The sequence below is a fragment of the Oryza brachyantha genome, chromosome 5, assembly GCF_000231095.2.
Source record: "Oryza brachyantha chromosome 5, ObraRS2, whole genome shotgun sequence".
NCBI lineage: Eukaryota > Viridiplantae > Streptophyta > Magnoliopsida > Poales > Poaceae > Oryza > Oryza brachyantha.
This window is the reverse complement of record NC_023167.2, coordinates 6,436,681-6,451,189: the sequence shown is the minus strand read 5'-3', so window position 1 is coordinate 6,451,189 and position 14,509 is coordinate 6,436,681. Positions and strand designations below refer to the sequence as shown.

Genomic DNA, 14,509 nt, shown 5'->3' with positions numbered 1-14,509 from the left:
ATAAAAAATACTAAGTCCCGATCGGACTCTAACTCTCTTAGAGATAAAGGAAAAATCTTAAACTAACTCTGATTAATAGATAAAATTACGCTTCCATGCGTTGGTCTTCATAATTCCCTATTGAATTCAAACTCTTCCGGATAAAATTTTCATCGGTGATAACACCTTTCCTTATCCGAATCCAATAACCAAATTTTGGTGTTAACAATTACCTAAATTAAGAAAGCTATCTAGGATGAACTAACAAATGATAGCTACAATTTTTAGTTTCCATAATAACCTAACCCGGCAACGTAAAATTATATCCTTACATATCTACAAATCAATTTCATCGAAAATACCCCTCGTGTCAAATTTTTTATATAAATATGTACCTACAGATACTTTTTACCTAATAAACTATTATAAATTTCCTTTTCCCTCTTTTTCACTATTGAATTTTCAGTCGATAGTAAATTTACTGTTTTTATCTATTTCATACACCAAACTTCACTAAAAATTAATCTTAACACATATATTTTTTTACCAAATTTTTAAATTCTCCTCAAATTTAAATGGCCCTACCGAGGTAAACTGAAACCGTCACACGGTGGAGACCACGGTTAGTCGGTTACCATGTTGGTAACTATAGTAACATGAACCCTATGCCGCCACACAGCCAATGTGCATAAGAACGTGTCTGTTTCCGTGTTATCCTACCGTGGTTCCGTTCTTTTAAAAACTATCGATCAAATATGAAATATTATCTAATTTTGTTATAACTATTTAATCATATAAATAACTACTGTAAAGTTAAAAAATTTGCATGAGATGGTCAATTTCCGTATAGATTTTTTGTTTACAAAGTTACACCGTTTAGTACTTTGAAAAGTGTGTGTAAAAGCTGAGTAAAAGAAACACAGTCACATATCATAATTAAAATTACTGTAGTAATAGTGGTAGTAAGAGTAATAATAATAGATTTTAAAGATGATGATTATCATTATCCTCGTCTTTTCGCTTATAGTTATACTCATGGAGTAGATTTGAGGTTTTTTCATCATAGTTTATTTTTCAACCTTATCATTTAGATCGCTAAAAACACATATATAAAAGTTTTATTTATAAATTATTTTTCGTTTGTAAATATATCGATTTGCTTATGTTCGTTTGCAAATACGATGGTTCGCTTATTTCAGTCTTCGGCTTTTACATCTATTAAGACGTTCCCAGACACGGAGTAGTAAAAACGGCCTATGCTTGTCCGTAGATTAATTTCTATATCGTCCGTGTCAGAGTTGGTCAATTTTAATTGTGACCGTGCTTGGCAATTGTTCTATGTTAAGAATTAACGAAACCAATGGATCTACGACTTGACATAGAATTAACGAAACAAGAACTCCCTAAAATAATTATAAGAGCATCTCCAAAAGATGTACAAAACTAATCCTAAAAACTAAAATTTAAGAAATATGTCACAAAACATGTCTCCAACAGGTATCTAAAACTATTCCTAATATTTAGGCATCTCTAATATCACCTCATTTGTATCTAAAATTTGGGTTGATCTTCTGCGTTCCCAAACTGACGAAGCGCGCGAAAATCACCCGACCGCGCCTTCTTTCTGTTCAGTTTTCGCGCGACGCCTCCAATCCACCCCCACGACCTCAGCATTTCCAGACCTCCGCCGTCCACCACTAATCCTCCCCACTGCCGCCGCCATCCACCGCCCAACCCGCACCCTCCCCGAAACCCTCGCTGTGCATCCCCTTTTGCTACCCTCAAACGGGTCGCCGCCACCCTCACCATCGGCGGTGGCGGCCGCGGGTGGGGCTCGCCGACGTGGAACGACGGGTGGTTTGGGAGCTCCAGGACGTCGGGATTGCATGGTAGGCCGCCGGGCTCAGGAACGACGACGACGGCGCACGCAGCAGCAGCTGCGTTGACAAGCAGGGGCTCATCACCACCAGCGCTGAACATCCCTACATCGCAAGGTGAGAATTTTTCCCTGTCCTTTCCAATAAATGCATGGATGATTGTGTGTATACATTGTATTTATAATGGAATTATTTACATGCATGCGATTGTTTTGTGTTATGTCAAAGAAGAAGCTAATTATGGATGAATTAGACAACATGTTTGTTCTTGACCTGAGTGAACAACGCATATTCCTTCCCCATTGAGAAATAACTACAGCAAGAGATTCTCAAATTTAACCAGAGATTCTCAGTTTTATCACACTTGCTAGCTGTTGCAAATCCATAGCAAACACATTGTTTTTTTTTATCAACTGCAATCCTAATTTAGCTCTATCACCTTTTGGCATGGACTATTGTGTCTAGATCCTTTGTTCTGCATTTGAAATACACTTTCCAGCAAGCACATAGAACTAGATTGCTGTTTTTTCATATTTTATAGAGACAGTTCATAATGAATGAAGACGGATACTTCACGAATTTGTTGAATGTGGACAACGATTGCGTGAATTTAGATGGTACGAGCAGCCAGCTTTTGGAGCAAGATCATCCCAACACCAACAGTACTCCTATACCAAGGCCAAATCAAAAAAGAACAAAGAATTTTAATGACAAGGAAGATGCACTGCTTGTCTCGGCATGGTTGAATACAAGTACCAATCCAGTTTTAGGCACAAACCAAACTCGTTCTGCATTTTGGGAAAGAGTTTACGGGTACTTTCATGCCAACAACGAAACCACATCACAACGCAGCAAGGGTTCACTTTATCATCATTCGGGCTGTATTAAAGAAAGTGTGAATAAGTTCCGTGGATGTGTAAGCCAGATCGAGCGTAGAAAGGCAAAGCAGAACTACAATACATGATAAGGTTATATAATTTTGTATACAAAATCGTGCCCCGTTGCTTTCTTCATTTTAATTGAAATGTGCACTAATCTATCTTTACCTATATGTAGATAACTCAAGCGATGGCATTGTACAAGGCCGAAGATAGCAACAACAAGGCATTCGTATTCATGCACTGCTGGACTATCCTGCGGTCACAACCAAAGTGGCATGAGAGGATGAATCAATTGTCGTCGCAAAACACTTCAACAAATAAAAAGAAGAAATCACCCACAAATTCAAGTCCAGAAGATGATGGTGCCATTATGGGTGATAGTACCATGCGTGAAAACAATGAGAATGGAAATATAAACACTGATGTCCCCAAAAGACCAATTGGTAGTTAGAGGGCTAAAGAATCATTGCGTCGAGGGGGAGGAGATGCATGTGTGGAGGCATTAGATCATTTCTGGGCAAAAAAGAAAGAGTCTGATGCTGAGAAAGAAGAAATGAAAGAAAATAGATACAGGCAATCATATGCGCTAGATAAAGAGAGACTTGAGTGAGAACAACTAAGGGCTGCAAGTGAGCAGGTGAGGGCTCAAGCTGATCACGCGAGGGTTGTAAATGAAGCCAAGAGTCTCCAGATGCAGGAAAGTGATTCACAATTAAAGAGGATGTTAGAAGAAGAGAGAATTATGACATTGGATGTTAGCTCATTGCCTCCCTTGCAGCAGCAGTTCTACAAGAGCTTACAAAATGAGATCAACTCTCGTCTCAGGTTGATAGGTAAATGGATCATAAATCACATTGCTTTTCTTTGTTCTAGCTGACGTTTATGTTTATTTTTGTTTAAGCAAATTGATTTTGATGGACAGATGGTAGGTGGCAGGATTGTTGGCCGAACTGATGATGCATTCAACAATGTCTGCAGTTAGACTGCTGCTTGGGTGATCTGCCGGTGCTTCCACTCTTTGCATCAGTCATCGGTCACATTTTGTTTTGCAACTTGCTTAAGTGTTTTAGGAGTTTGCTCTACAATTTAGCTATTTTGTTTTTCATTCAGACTAAGTTTGAAATTTGGGTTAAGAATTTTTCATGAAGGATTTATATTTAGTTCAGTTCATACTCTTGTTGAATTATTTTTCATTTAGACTCTAGATGGACAGATGATTTCAGCGTCAGATTAACAGGAAAGTCATTTTCTGGGTGGGTTAACCGACTTGCAAAGCTAGAATAAAATTTATGGTCCTTTTACATCAATTTATTTATATCTGGAGGTTTGAAGTGGCAGCCTATAATCCTGACTAGAATTAATATGGAGACACCGTGCATAGCAGATACACTGCTTTCTCATAGCATATGATCTTTACAAAGGCCACGGGGATGCACCATCTTCAGTCAGTCAAGACAGCAAAATATGCAACCAATTGTGCTTCTCTTGGAGAGGGAGTGTACACAGCCAGCTAGGGCCTTGTTGCATTGCACTCTTGGTATGTGAAAGACAACGAGCTGATGGATAGCAAGAATGATGTGCCAGGTCGCCAGCTGAAAGACACTGCCCTCGTATTTTTATACAGATTTTAGGAACATATTTTTAGGTAACTCTTGGAGAATTGGGTGATTTTCTATCCCAATAATTTTTTGGATGTTCCTAATATATTAATTTTAGGGCTTTAATTTTAGGCATCTCTTGGAGATGCTCTAAGAAAAACGTCTTCTGCAATTAAAACAGCGAGCTGCAGTCTACAAGCTAGACGTACGGTTTATTTCTTTCTATTTTTTCTCAAGAATAATATCTGACATTCTACACGGAATAACTACAGACAGCTATCAAATGGACGTGGTGATTGTTTGGTATTTTAACAAGAAACCAAATAGCACGTTTGTAAATAGAACATAAGTTGGGAATGAAACTTTTATATACATATTCTTACCGATATAGAAACTAATTTTGAAAAAAAAAATACGATAGAAAAATCCTAAAATCTACTCTAAATTTAAGATTAAATTTTAAATTTTAGCTTATAAATATAAGTATAAGCGAAAAGACAGGATGACAGTCTCCATCAACCATCGTTAAATAGAAGTAATATTGCTTTCTTCTGAAGCGTCGATATTAATTCTATGGTTCCATCCATTATGGCAACTGCAACCTACCTCAAGTTAGCCAACCCTGATCAATTAATCTTTGTATGGGCGCCTCCATATATAATCATGGTCGTGGGCATGGTTCCTCCCATACATAAAAAGCATCTCCAAACACCAAGAACTAGCTAGGAAACTCTTGTTTAGCTAGCAAGATATACCTGTCAGTGAAGCAATGAGCTTCCTACTGAAGACTAGGAGTGAATCCAACCAGCCGAGATCGCCGTCTTCTGAAGAACTTAAGGAAAAGGTAACAGCACAGTTTTTGTTAATTTGCAGTGATCCTTATGAGTCGTCAGGAAGACATGCAGTATGTTGACCATGCATTTACTGAAAAATTTAAAATGTAGACTGTATATATTTGGAATTATTAATCACTTGATTTCTTGATTAAGGTTGCTGCTTTGACTTTTCTGTATTTTAAATAATATTATTTCAGATATAGTAAGATAATTTGAGATTGGGAAGGGGTAGGATTTTATGAAACACTTAAAGTATAAAATCTATTGGTTATGTACCATAAGTCACCATAACACGTATGGCTTCATGGAGCTTTTTCTTTATTATTTTTAATGGTGGCATCTCTTCCCAGTATTATCACATTAAAAATAATATATTTCACGACCCGAACTTGTTAGGCATCTTCTCCACATCTAAAAAACAACGCAGGCACTATTCAAATTTAAACCATCCACTTTTCTCCATTTGACTAAATATAGGACGATTTGGTGATAGATCACCCTTCGGGATGAAAGTTTTTTTTTTGAATTTCTAAATTCATAAATGACTTCGAAACATCTAATAAATTACCCTTGCTCTGTAGAGCATTATAACCTAAATAGCTTTTTATTGATATAAATATATAAATAAACTTAAATTGTTCAATATGATTGTGTCCTTAAATCTGTACACAACCGATATTTTTACAAGACAAACAAAATAGTTGTATGTTTTACGAGGTAAGACTTCAGACTTTCTTGTTTTTTAATTAATATTTAGACATGTATATAAACCATATATATGATTAATAGATAAATCAAGATAAAGCTAAAAGTATTACCATAGAAACAGGCAAATTAACAAACTTCGTTTTGCTCTAAAACAAAATGTCTTGTAGAAATTCGATAGTAGTAACAATAAATTGTCCACAGTAAAACCAGGTCCTATAAGACAAGTAAACTCTGACTAGAACAAATGAAAACAACATGCACCACCAGACAAAACTTTCATGATGGAAAACCAAACGAGAGTGCGACGAACCCCTGAACTGCAGACTGATTGCTGACTGCTGAGAGGAAGATGCGGTGGTCACCGTTTCCTGTAGAGCCACAGGAAAGAGAGTAGTACGAACTGGTCATTATTGCAGCATGTTATTAATTGGGTTGTTTAGTTTCTAAAACAATTTTGTAAAAATATCACATCAAAATTTTAAAAATACATTTGAAGTATTAAACTTAGTCTAATTACAAAACAAATTTTAGATTTCTCCTAGAAACCGCGAGACGAATCTTTTGAGCCTAATTAATCCGTCATTAGCACATGTTGGTTACTGTAGCACTTATGGCTAATCATGTCCTAATTAGACTCAAAAGATTCGTCTCGCTATTTCCTCCATAACTGTATAATTAGTTTTAATTTTTATATATATTTAATGCTTTATTTAGATTTTTAAAGATTCGACGTGATGTTTTTGGAAAAAAAATTTAGAAACTAAACAGCCCCTTAGTACCCATATTTTCACTTTACTTATTCTTATCCGCTAAAATTTAAATAAATTTTACTTTATATTTATAGATTTTTAATTTTTTTCTTCATCAAAATTGGATTTTATATCACTAAGAATACATATATAAAAAATTATTCATAAATTATTTTTTATTTATGAATATATCGTTTGGTTTTTTCATACAAAGCCAAACAAATCACTCCCTAGAGGATCCTATTTCCTTGTTCCATGAAAAAGATGCAAATTGTGCAGTTGCCAGAGTGATCCAATTGCTTTATCTAACAAAAGTCAGGCAGACGGCTACATGATTCGAACACAGTTTATCTCAAATTTGGTGAAGTTAGGTAAAAATTTCTTACAATAGAAAGCATTACAACCTTCAACTCAGACAAAAAATTTGTCAAATCCGGCAGCATTATAACCTTCAACTCAGACAAAAAAAAAACAGCCAAAATTCAAGAATATTTTCATTTTCAATAAAGCCCACGTCAGAGCTGAACTCACCATATTGGAAACCTTAGCATTTTTCATCACTGATCCACCATCTGGCCACAACTCAAAATAATTCCCAATTTGTTATCTACTACCTCTATCCTTGAATGCAAGGGATTATGGGTATTGCAATTTGTCTAGATTTATCTCCAAGATCCATTGGTTTAAGGAGGGAGGTAGTAATAAATGAATTAGAACAGTCGACCCATAAAACTTTAAAATAGCACAATAAAAAAAATAAGTATGCACATATTCATTAGTAAGACTATATGAGATATAAGGCACGTGCTACCTTTTTGGACGATTTATCCTAAACTAAATTTTATTGTGAGAATATATGTAACCAAACAAAATGTCAAAATATATGTTGGGATATTTAGATTCCATGTAGCCGGAACGAAAGTAAAAAAAATTCTAAATTTTCTGTTCCAAAATGAAATAGTATCAGTTGGGAAATATCTAGGGGTGTAGCTGGGCCGGCCCGCCAACCCGCATATAGACTAATTAAGCGGTAGACCGTCGGGTTACTCGCTTAATTGACCTATAAGCGAGTTAGCGGGCTTGCCCACTTATACCCTTAGAAATATCTGATCAATTGGTCTATTGGAAACCATGATAGTGCAATTTAGAGTATCTCCAGTAGAGTTGCTAGATGACTCTCCAAGCCAAATTTAGCAATTTTGATAAAAAATCAAGATCTAACAGACTTAGCACCCTGATAGGCGCCAAACTGTCTCTCCCACTTGCTAAATTTGGTTATCCAAAATTGTGTTGCCAATTATCTTTTTCCCTATTATCTTTCTCCCCACATCTAGAGAGTTATAAATGAAAAGGTTGTTGGAGTGTATAGTTAATATAGAGAGAATTTTTTTAGCCAGTTAGCCAAATAAACAGATAAAAAAAATAAAGATACTATTGAAGATGCTCTTGCCGTCAAATCTGAATCTCTCAATGGCAATGCAACTTTGCCGTGGTAGAGGAATACCATGGCACAAGGGTTTGGTTAGCTAGGTGGCAAGGGGTGGCAGTAAAATGCTGTCATGTCATATTCAATTGGTATGGACAGGTCCAGCTGTATGGACAATTACCCTATGACTATTTTAGAGTTAAGGCCTTGTTTAGTTTTTAAAAAAATTTTAAAAACATCACATCGAATTTTTAGACACGTAAAACCAAAAATTAATTGCACAGTTACGAAAGAAATCTTGAGACAAATCTTTTGAGTCTAATTAATCCATGATTAGCCATAAGTGCTACAGTAACCAACATGTGCTAATGACGAATTAATTAGGCTCAAAAGATTCGTCTCGTGGTTTCCAGGCTAGCCGTGAAATTCGTTTTTTCATTCGTGTCTGAAACCCCATCCGACATCTGGTCAAACATTTGACATGACACTTCTTCCAAAAATTTTTTCAATCTAAACACCCCCTAAGATATTATAAAACCCTTCACCGTATTAGGCCTATTGAATGACTTGTCATTAGGGGAGGGTGTTCGCTTTTCTGGGTTCAATCGGTTCGGTTATGTAGGTTTGTTAAGATCGGTTTCTAAAAAATAGCAACCGAAAAATGAGCAAGAAAAATAAAAACCCAGAAAAAAAATCAAGACTATTTTTTTAAAAAACATATTACAACGCAGACGCTCAAAATACGCGCACACCCTCCCCTGAGGACGCACGCACGCAAGTCCTATCCCTATAAGCACCTCCGAAGTTTGGTCGGCATATCCTAGAGATTGACGAAGTCACCACAGCCATCTCGCTGTCGATGGGTATGTCGTCTACCACTGAAAGCACAAAGCCGTTAGAATCCTGGTTTTACCAATGGGTACTATAATTGTTCTGTTTTTGATGGTGTAAAACAAATTTGAGATAAAGCAAATGAAAAATCAAACATATTTATAAAAGCAAATGAAAAATCAAACAAATTATAATTGTACTATAATTGTTCTGTTTTTGATTATTTAGGTTTTTTATGAGAAAAGTCAAAACAACATATTTACAAATGAAAAATAACCTATATATGCGTATTATTAGCGATCTAAAAGCTAAAGTTAGAAAACAAGCTTCGGTGAAAAATACCGCAAAGTCAACTCTAAATTTAAGCTTGAAAATTCAAAATTTGGTTTATAAGCATAAGCATAATTGAAAAAATGAATGTTTGGCAAGGAAAAATCAAATGCAAAACCGAAAACCGTGCTAGATGAAAAAAAGAAACTGATCAACAAACAAGAAACCTAGTACACCAACACTTCAGTTCGGCATTATTTTAGTTTCGATTAAAAAATGTCTACCCCTAAATAATACCATAGCAAATTAGTGGCCGTGTAGTACCTCTGGATTTTAAAATTTTAACACCACTACGGTTGGAGGTTTTAACCGATGTGACAATGCAGTATAGGTGCGTCGATTTTTTTTAAAAAAAACATGTTAAAAATCAGTATTTTGGACAAACTTTGCAAGTGGAAAATTTATTCATATCTACATGCTGTGAAATATTTCATAACTATTTGACTATGACATGTTCTTGCTTGCTGAAATTGGTGCTTTAGTCTTCTTTAGAGAAACCACTCTAGTACGTTGGATTGTCAAAACGACTTGGACTAATGGCAATGGATGTTAATTAGCGAAATCACAAAACTAGTTTGAATAATAGTTTTTGATGGCGTTTTCTATACAAGAATGTGCTTTCTGTTAATCCTGGACAGCACGAATACTATTAAGAAGAGTAGCAGTATGTTGTTGCCCCTGGGATTTCTCTCTTTTTTTTTTGGTCAATTTCGTTTCTGTCATGATTTTCAAGTCTAATATTGATTTTATCCCTTTCTTTTAGCATTTTCGTTTTTGCCCCTTTTTTTTTAACCGAATGAAATGGTTGCCCCTATTTTGGATGGAAGTTATGTTGACCGTTAGTTGACCAATATATTTAGTTTAAAAAATAAAAGATTTAATTCCCGAAATAATTAATGACGAAATTACCCTTGTTTAAAAATTATAAGTTTTTAAACATGTCATTTGAATTAATAATATATTGCTTTTGTATATTTCTATGAAACTTATAACTTTTTTTAAAAATTGACATAGTTTTGAAACTCTATTAAATATTTAAAAAAATTACAAGTTTTTAAACATGTCATTTGAATTAATAATATATTGCTTTCGTATATTTCTATGATTTAGAACAGAGGTATCAACACAAATGACAAAAAAAATATCAAAATAAGGGGTAAAATAGTCCTTTAACATGACATTTAACACCGTTAGTCCTTCCATCCAAAGGAGGGGCACTAGTTCGTTCAATTAAAAAAGTAAGGGAAAAACGAAAACTGTAAAAATAAAGGGACCTGAAAGAGGGACAGAAACGAAATAGCTTTTTTTTTTTAATTGCAAGTAGCATGCTCATGTGAGTTCTGGCGGTTTCTTTCCGATCCTGATCGTCTGTGAGGTAGCCTGGGCGATTAATACCAACTCAGCGTTCTTCCTATCACTTTTTGTCAGGTTATTATACTTCGATGATCACCACATTTTTCCTCTAAAAATGTATTATTTTAAAAATGATGTGTATATATAGAAGTTCATCCTCTAACATTTCTAAAATAGTTTTTTTTTTACTCTATAGTAACTAATTTCATCATTTACACTACTAAAACAGTTAACAATGTATTTTTTAAAAATGATCGGTATATACAAGTTCATCATCTAACCTTTCTAAAATAGTTCTTTTTTACTTTATCTTTCATCTCCGGTTGTAAAACAACACAACCGTACATGTCATTAAACTTATCCCTAAATAAAAGTATCCTGTTCTGGTCGATATGCACCTGAAGATAGTTGAGGTCCGGGAGCTGCTGGGAAGCCTGACAGAGGAGATGCCAGAATTCTTGTCGGATGCCACCATCCGCCGCTTCCTGCGAGCAAGGAACTGGAGCACGGAACAAGCGACCAAGTCGCTCCAGGAAACTGTCAAGTGGAGGCGTCAGTACAGGCCTGAAACCATTTGCTGGGTACGCTCACAAATCTGAAATTCAGTTTCCTCTGTTGAGTTTGTAGCAATTATTTGCAAACCATTTGGATTTCTGTCTGAAACAATGAATTGTTTGTGACCTATGTTTAGGAAGACATTGCTGAGAAGGAGTACGAGGGTAGAAGAGCATATATAACTGACTACCTTGATGCCAAAGGAAGATGTGTCCTAGTCACAAAGCCGACAATTAAGGTCATCTTTTTTGCTGACTAGACTATAGGATGCATATATGCTGGTCTTATTAATAGTGTAACAATAAACTAGTAATTTGTGTTAGTAAATGAAGTGATTTGAGGCCAAGATCGAAAAGATATAATGGTAACTTAGGCTCTTGAAAGTCAGATGGTTCCTTAATTAAGAGCTGAGAATCTCAGACTTGTTTTAGATTACAAAATATAGTTATAAATATTCAGTTCTATTACTTCTGAAAATTCCTTCGTTCTGAAGATGAATGCATGTGATTTTTACTATATTATGATAGATTTATGGTCTATTGAATTTTCCTAATGCTGACTTATTAGCAGGCGAAAGTTTCAGGGAAGGAACAGATCAAATACTTTGTGTATCTCCTAGAGAGTTTGGCTATGAATTCAGAGGATGAACAAGAAGAACATGTTACATGGCTGTTAGACCTCAGAGGCTGGGCTATATCAAGCACACCATTATCGACCTCCCGTGAATCCATGCACATAGTTCAGAACTACTACCCAGGGATGATTGCAGTAGCAATACTAAGCAACACTCCAAGGATTTTTGAATCTTTCTGGAAGGTACTATGGAATATTGCAGGATTTCTTATCAAATGGTGTTCTGTGATTCAGTTAAGTCAATATATGCATGAACTCTCTTGTCCTGAATTGCAGATTCTAAACCACTTCTTTTTTTTCTTGAGGCAGATTCTAAAGCACTTCCTAGAAGCAAAGATGAATGAGAAGGTGAAGTTTGTGTATACTAATAATCCAGAGAGCCACAAGATAGTGTCTGAAATGTTTGACATGGATAAGCTGGAGACTGCATTTGGGGGCAGAAATTCACTTACAACTGATATGGACAGTTATGCTGAGAGAATGAGGAGGTCAGATCTTGCACGAGGAGCTCTAAGCAAGCAACCTCACATAAATGTGGTTACTGGACATAACTGAATCTTTATTCTCCATGGAGAATAATGTATGGACATTCCTCAAAATGATACAGCTAACGAAGAACAAGAAGCTACCCTCAAAAAGAAGAAAAATAGGAACAGCCAAGAACCCAGAAAACTGTGTTCTCGCCTTAGCTGCTTTATAGTATGTTGTATCAATTGATCTCAATAATTATGGGCTTCAAATGCGAATGATCAAACCAGTTAACCTTACAGTATGTTTATCAGATTATGTAATCCAATCTTTGCATTCCAGATTCTCGATGCAAATTATCGTACAATAGCTTTTTTTTATAATTAATATTCGAACCACACAATAGGTTCAATTAATATACTGTTTTCCATGACAAACCAATGCACCCAAATACTGGTGGAACCTGCACTAAATTACAGTATGGCACAGCCACACGGTTGAACTATCTATTAATTCCTGGTAGATAACAGTTTGGTTTTTGTTAAGGGAAGGCCAGCCCTAGAGTGGGGCGAGAGGTGCGGCAGCTCTGGGCCCCCAAATCGCGGGGGCTCTCGCCCCTATATATTTCTCGTAACATGTACAATGTTTTTATATAAATATTATTTTGAATGTAATTAAATAGTTATGACAATAAAATATATGTATATAAAGTATATATCTATTGATTATTGTTATATAGGATAACAATGACTTTTATATTTAGTTTCGTACTGGGACCTTGAAAAGTTAGGACTAGACTCAAAATTGTTCTAAAGAAGATATAAATCTAATGTGAAAAACCCTATAAAGGTGGACAAGAAAAAACACGGAAGACAAAATTAATTAATAATAATAGTACTACATGTACAATGGTGAACTCTATTTATTGGTACATATTAGAATAGGAAGAATATTAGACTAGGACTAGTATCAATGTCCTAGTCTAACAAATCTTAGTTTCACTATAAAGCCTATAAACATGTGCTAGAAGAAAATATCTACCAAACCGCATGACAAACTCCCACTAAATCGAAACAATACTTGAACATAATATTTGAAATAGACTTCATAAACATATCTACGGGATTTTCTTCAATATATATCTTGCTTACACACTAACATGCTTTCCAGGGATACTATCATGAATAAAATGATGCTTGATATCAATACATTTGGTCCTGCCATGAAATATGTTATTCTTGATTAAAAAAATAGCACTATGGCTACTACGATAAACAATATTTACATCACACTAAATGCCAAGTTAAAAACAAGACCTCGCAACAAAATAACTTTGTTGACACCTTCAATAGTTAAAATATACTATGCTTCAGGGTTGGAAAGAGCTATAACAAATTTAAGTCAAGTATTCCAATTGACCAGAGATAGACCTTCTTTAATCACTATCTACAGAATAGTCGGAATCAACAAACCAAACAACATTATTTGTCTTCACTTTATTCTTATCAAACAATAAATTAGAAGAGCCTTTCAAATAGCGAAGAATCCACTTAACACAATTTCAATGTTCTCTTACAATTATTATGCATAAAAATTTGCTAATCGTACTAATTGCATTTGGTCAGTGCATAATCATAGGTTCATGAGATTACCAACAGCACTGGCATAGGGAACATGGGACCTGGTCTGACCTAAAAATGATTTAAAATGTGAAGCAAAAGTTGTAAAAATAGTTTTACAATTGGCAAGATAAAATATATTAAATATGTTCTCAATGAGAATTTTTTGAAACAAAAATAGCTTACTAGCATTTTGTCACGTTGCATTTGCATACCAAGAAATTTTTTCATACGACCAAGATTTTTCATATCAAATGCATCAACTATCAATAAGTTGGTGCTTCAGCAATTAATCAATGACTTGTCATGACAAACAAAGGTTATATCATTGACATAAAACAAAAAATAGACCAGAGACACATTGAAAAATTGTTTGACATACAACTATCATAATTGTTGCGTGAACATTGTTGTGAAATCATAAAAGAATAATACATTTTATACCACTGTTTATGAGCTTGTTTTCAAACCATAAATAGACTTCTTCAAATAACAAACTAAATGTTCTTTTTCAGAAGTAACAAAACCTTTTGGTCATGCCATAATGTTTTTTTTTCTAAATCTTCATTTAAAAAAGTAGTTTTAACATAGTTATTCCAATTCCAAGTCAAACAAAGTAACAAAAGCAAGTATCACCAAAATGAAATACTAGTGTACAATGAGAGT

At 34.9% G+C, this 14,509-nt stretch overlaps 1 protein-coding gene and 1 long non-coding RNA gene across 3 annotated transcripts; both read left to right on the top strand.

The window, feature by feature from the left end:
• The first annotated feature begins 2,701 nt into the window (after positions 1-2,701).
• Positions 2,702-3,907, top strand: LOC121054558. The gene is made up of 3 exons (XR_005811950.1): positions 2,702-2,824; positions 2,913-3,570; positions 3,660-3,907. It is a non-coding gene; the product is annotated as an uncharacterized LOC121054558 (long non-coding RNA).
• A 1,109-nt stretch (positions 3,908-5,016) lies between these two features.
• On the top strand, positions 5,017-12,542 carry LOC102710205 (phosphatidylinositol transfer protein 3-like). Of its 2 annotated transcripts, none has more exons than XM_006654120.2 (5): positions 5,017-5,179; positions 10,973-11,149; positions 11,260-11,361; positions 11,694-11,939; positions 12,066-12,542. In XM_006654120.2, the coding sequence occupies exons 1-5, from the start codon at positions 5,105-5,107 to the stop codon at positions 12,309-12,311; spliced, it is 846 nt and encodes a 281-aa protein (XP_006654183.1). In that variant the 5' UTR covers positions 5,017-5,104; the 3' UTR covers positions 12,312-12,542. The 2 variants fall into 2 exon arrangements, with proteins under 2 accessions (XP_006654183.1, XP_015692876.1); XM_015837390.1 differs by having other exon boundaries at positions 11,691-11,939.
• Positions 12,543-14,509: the final 1,967 nt, after the last annotated feature.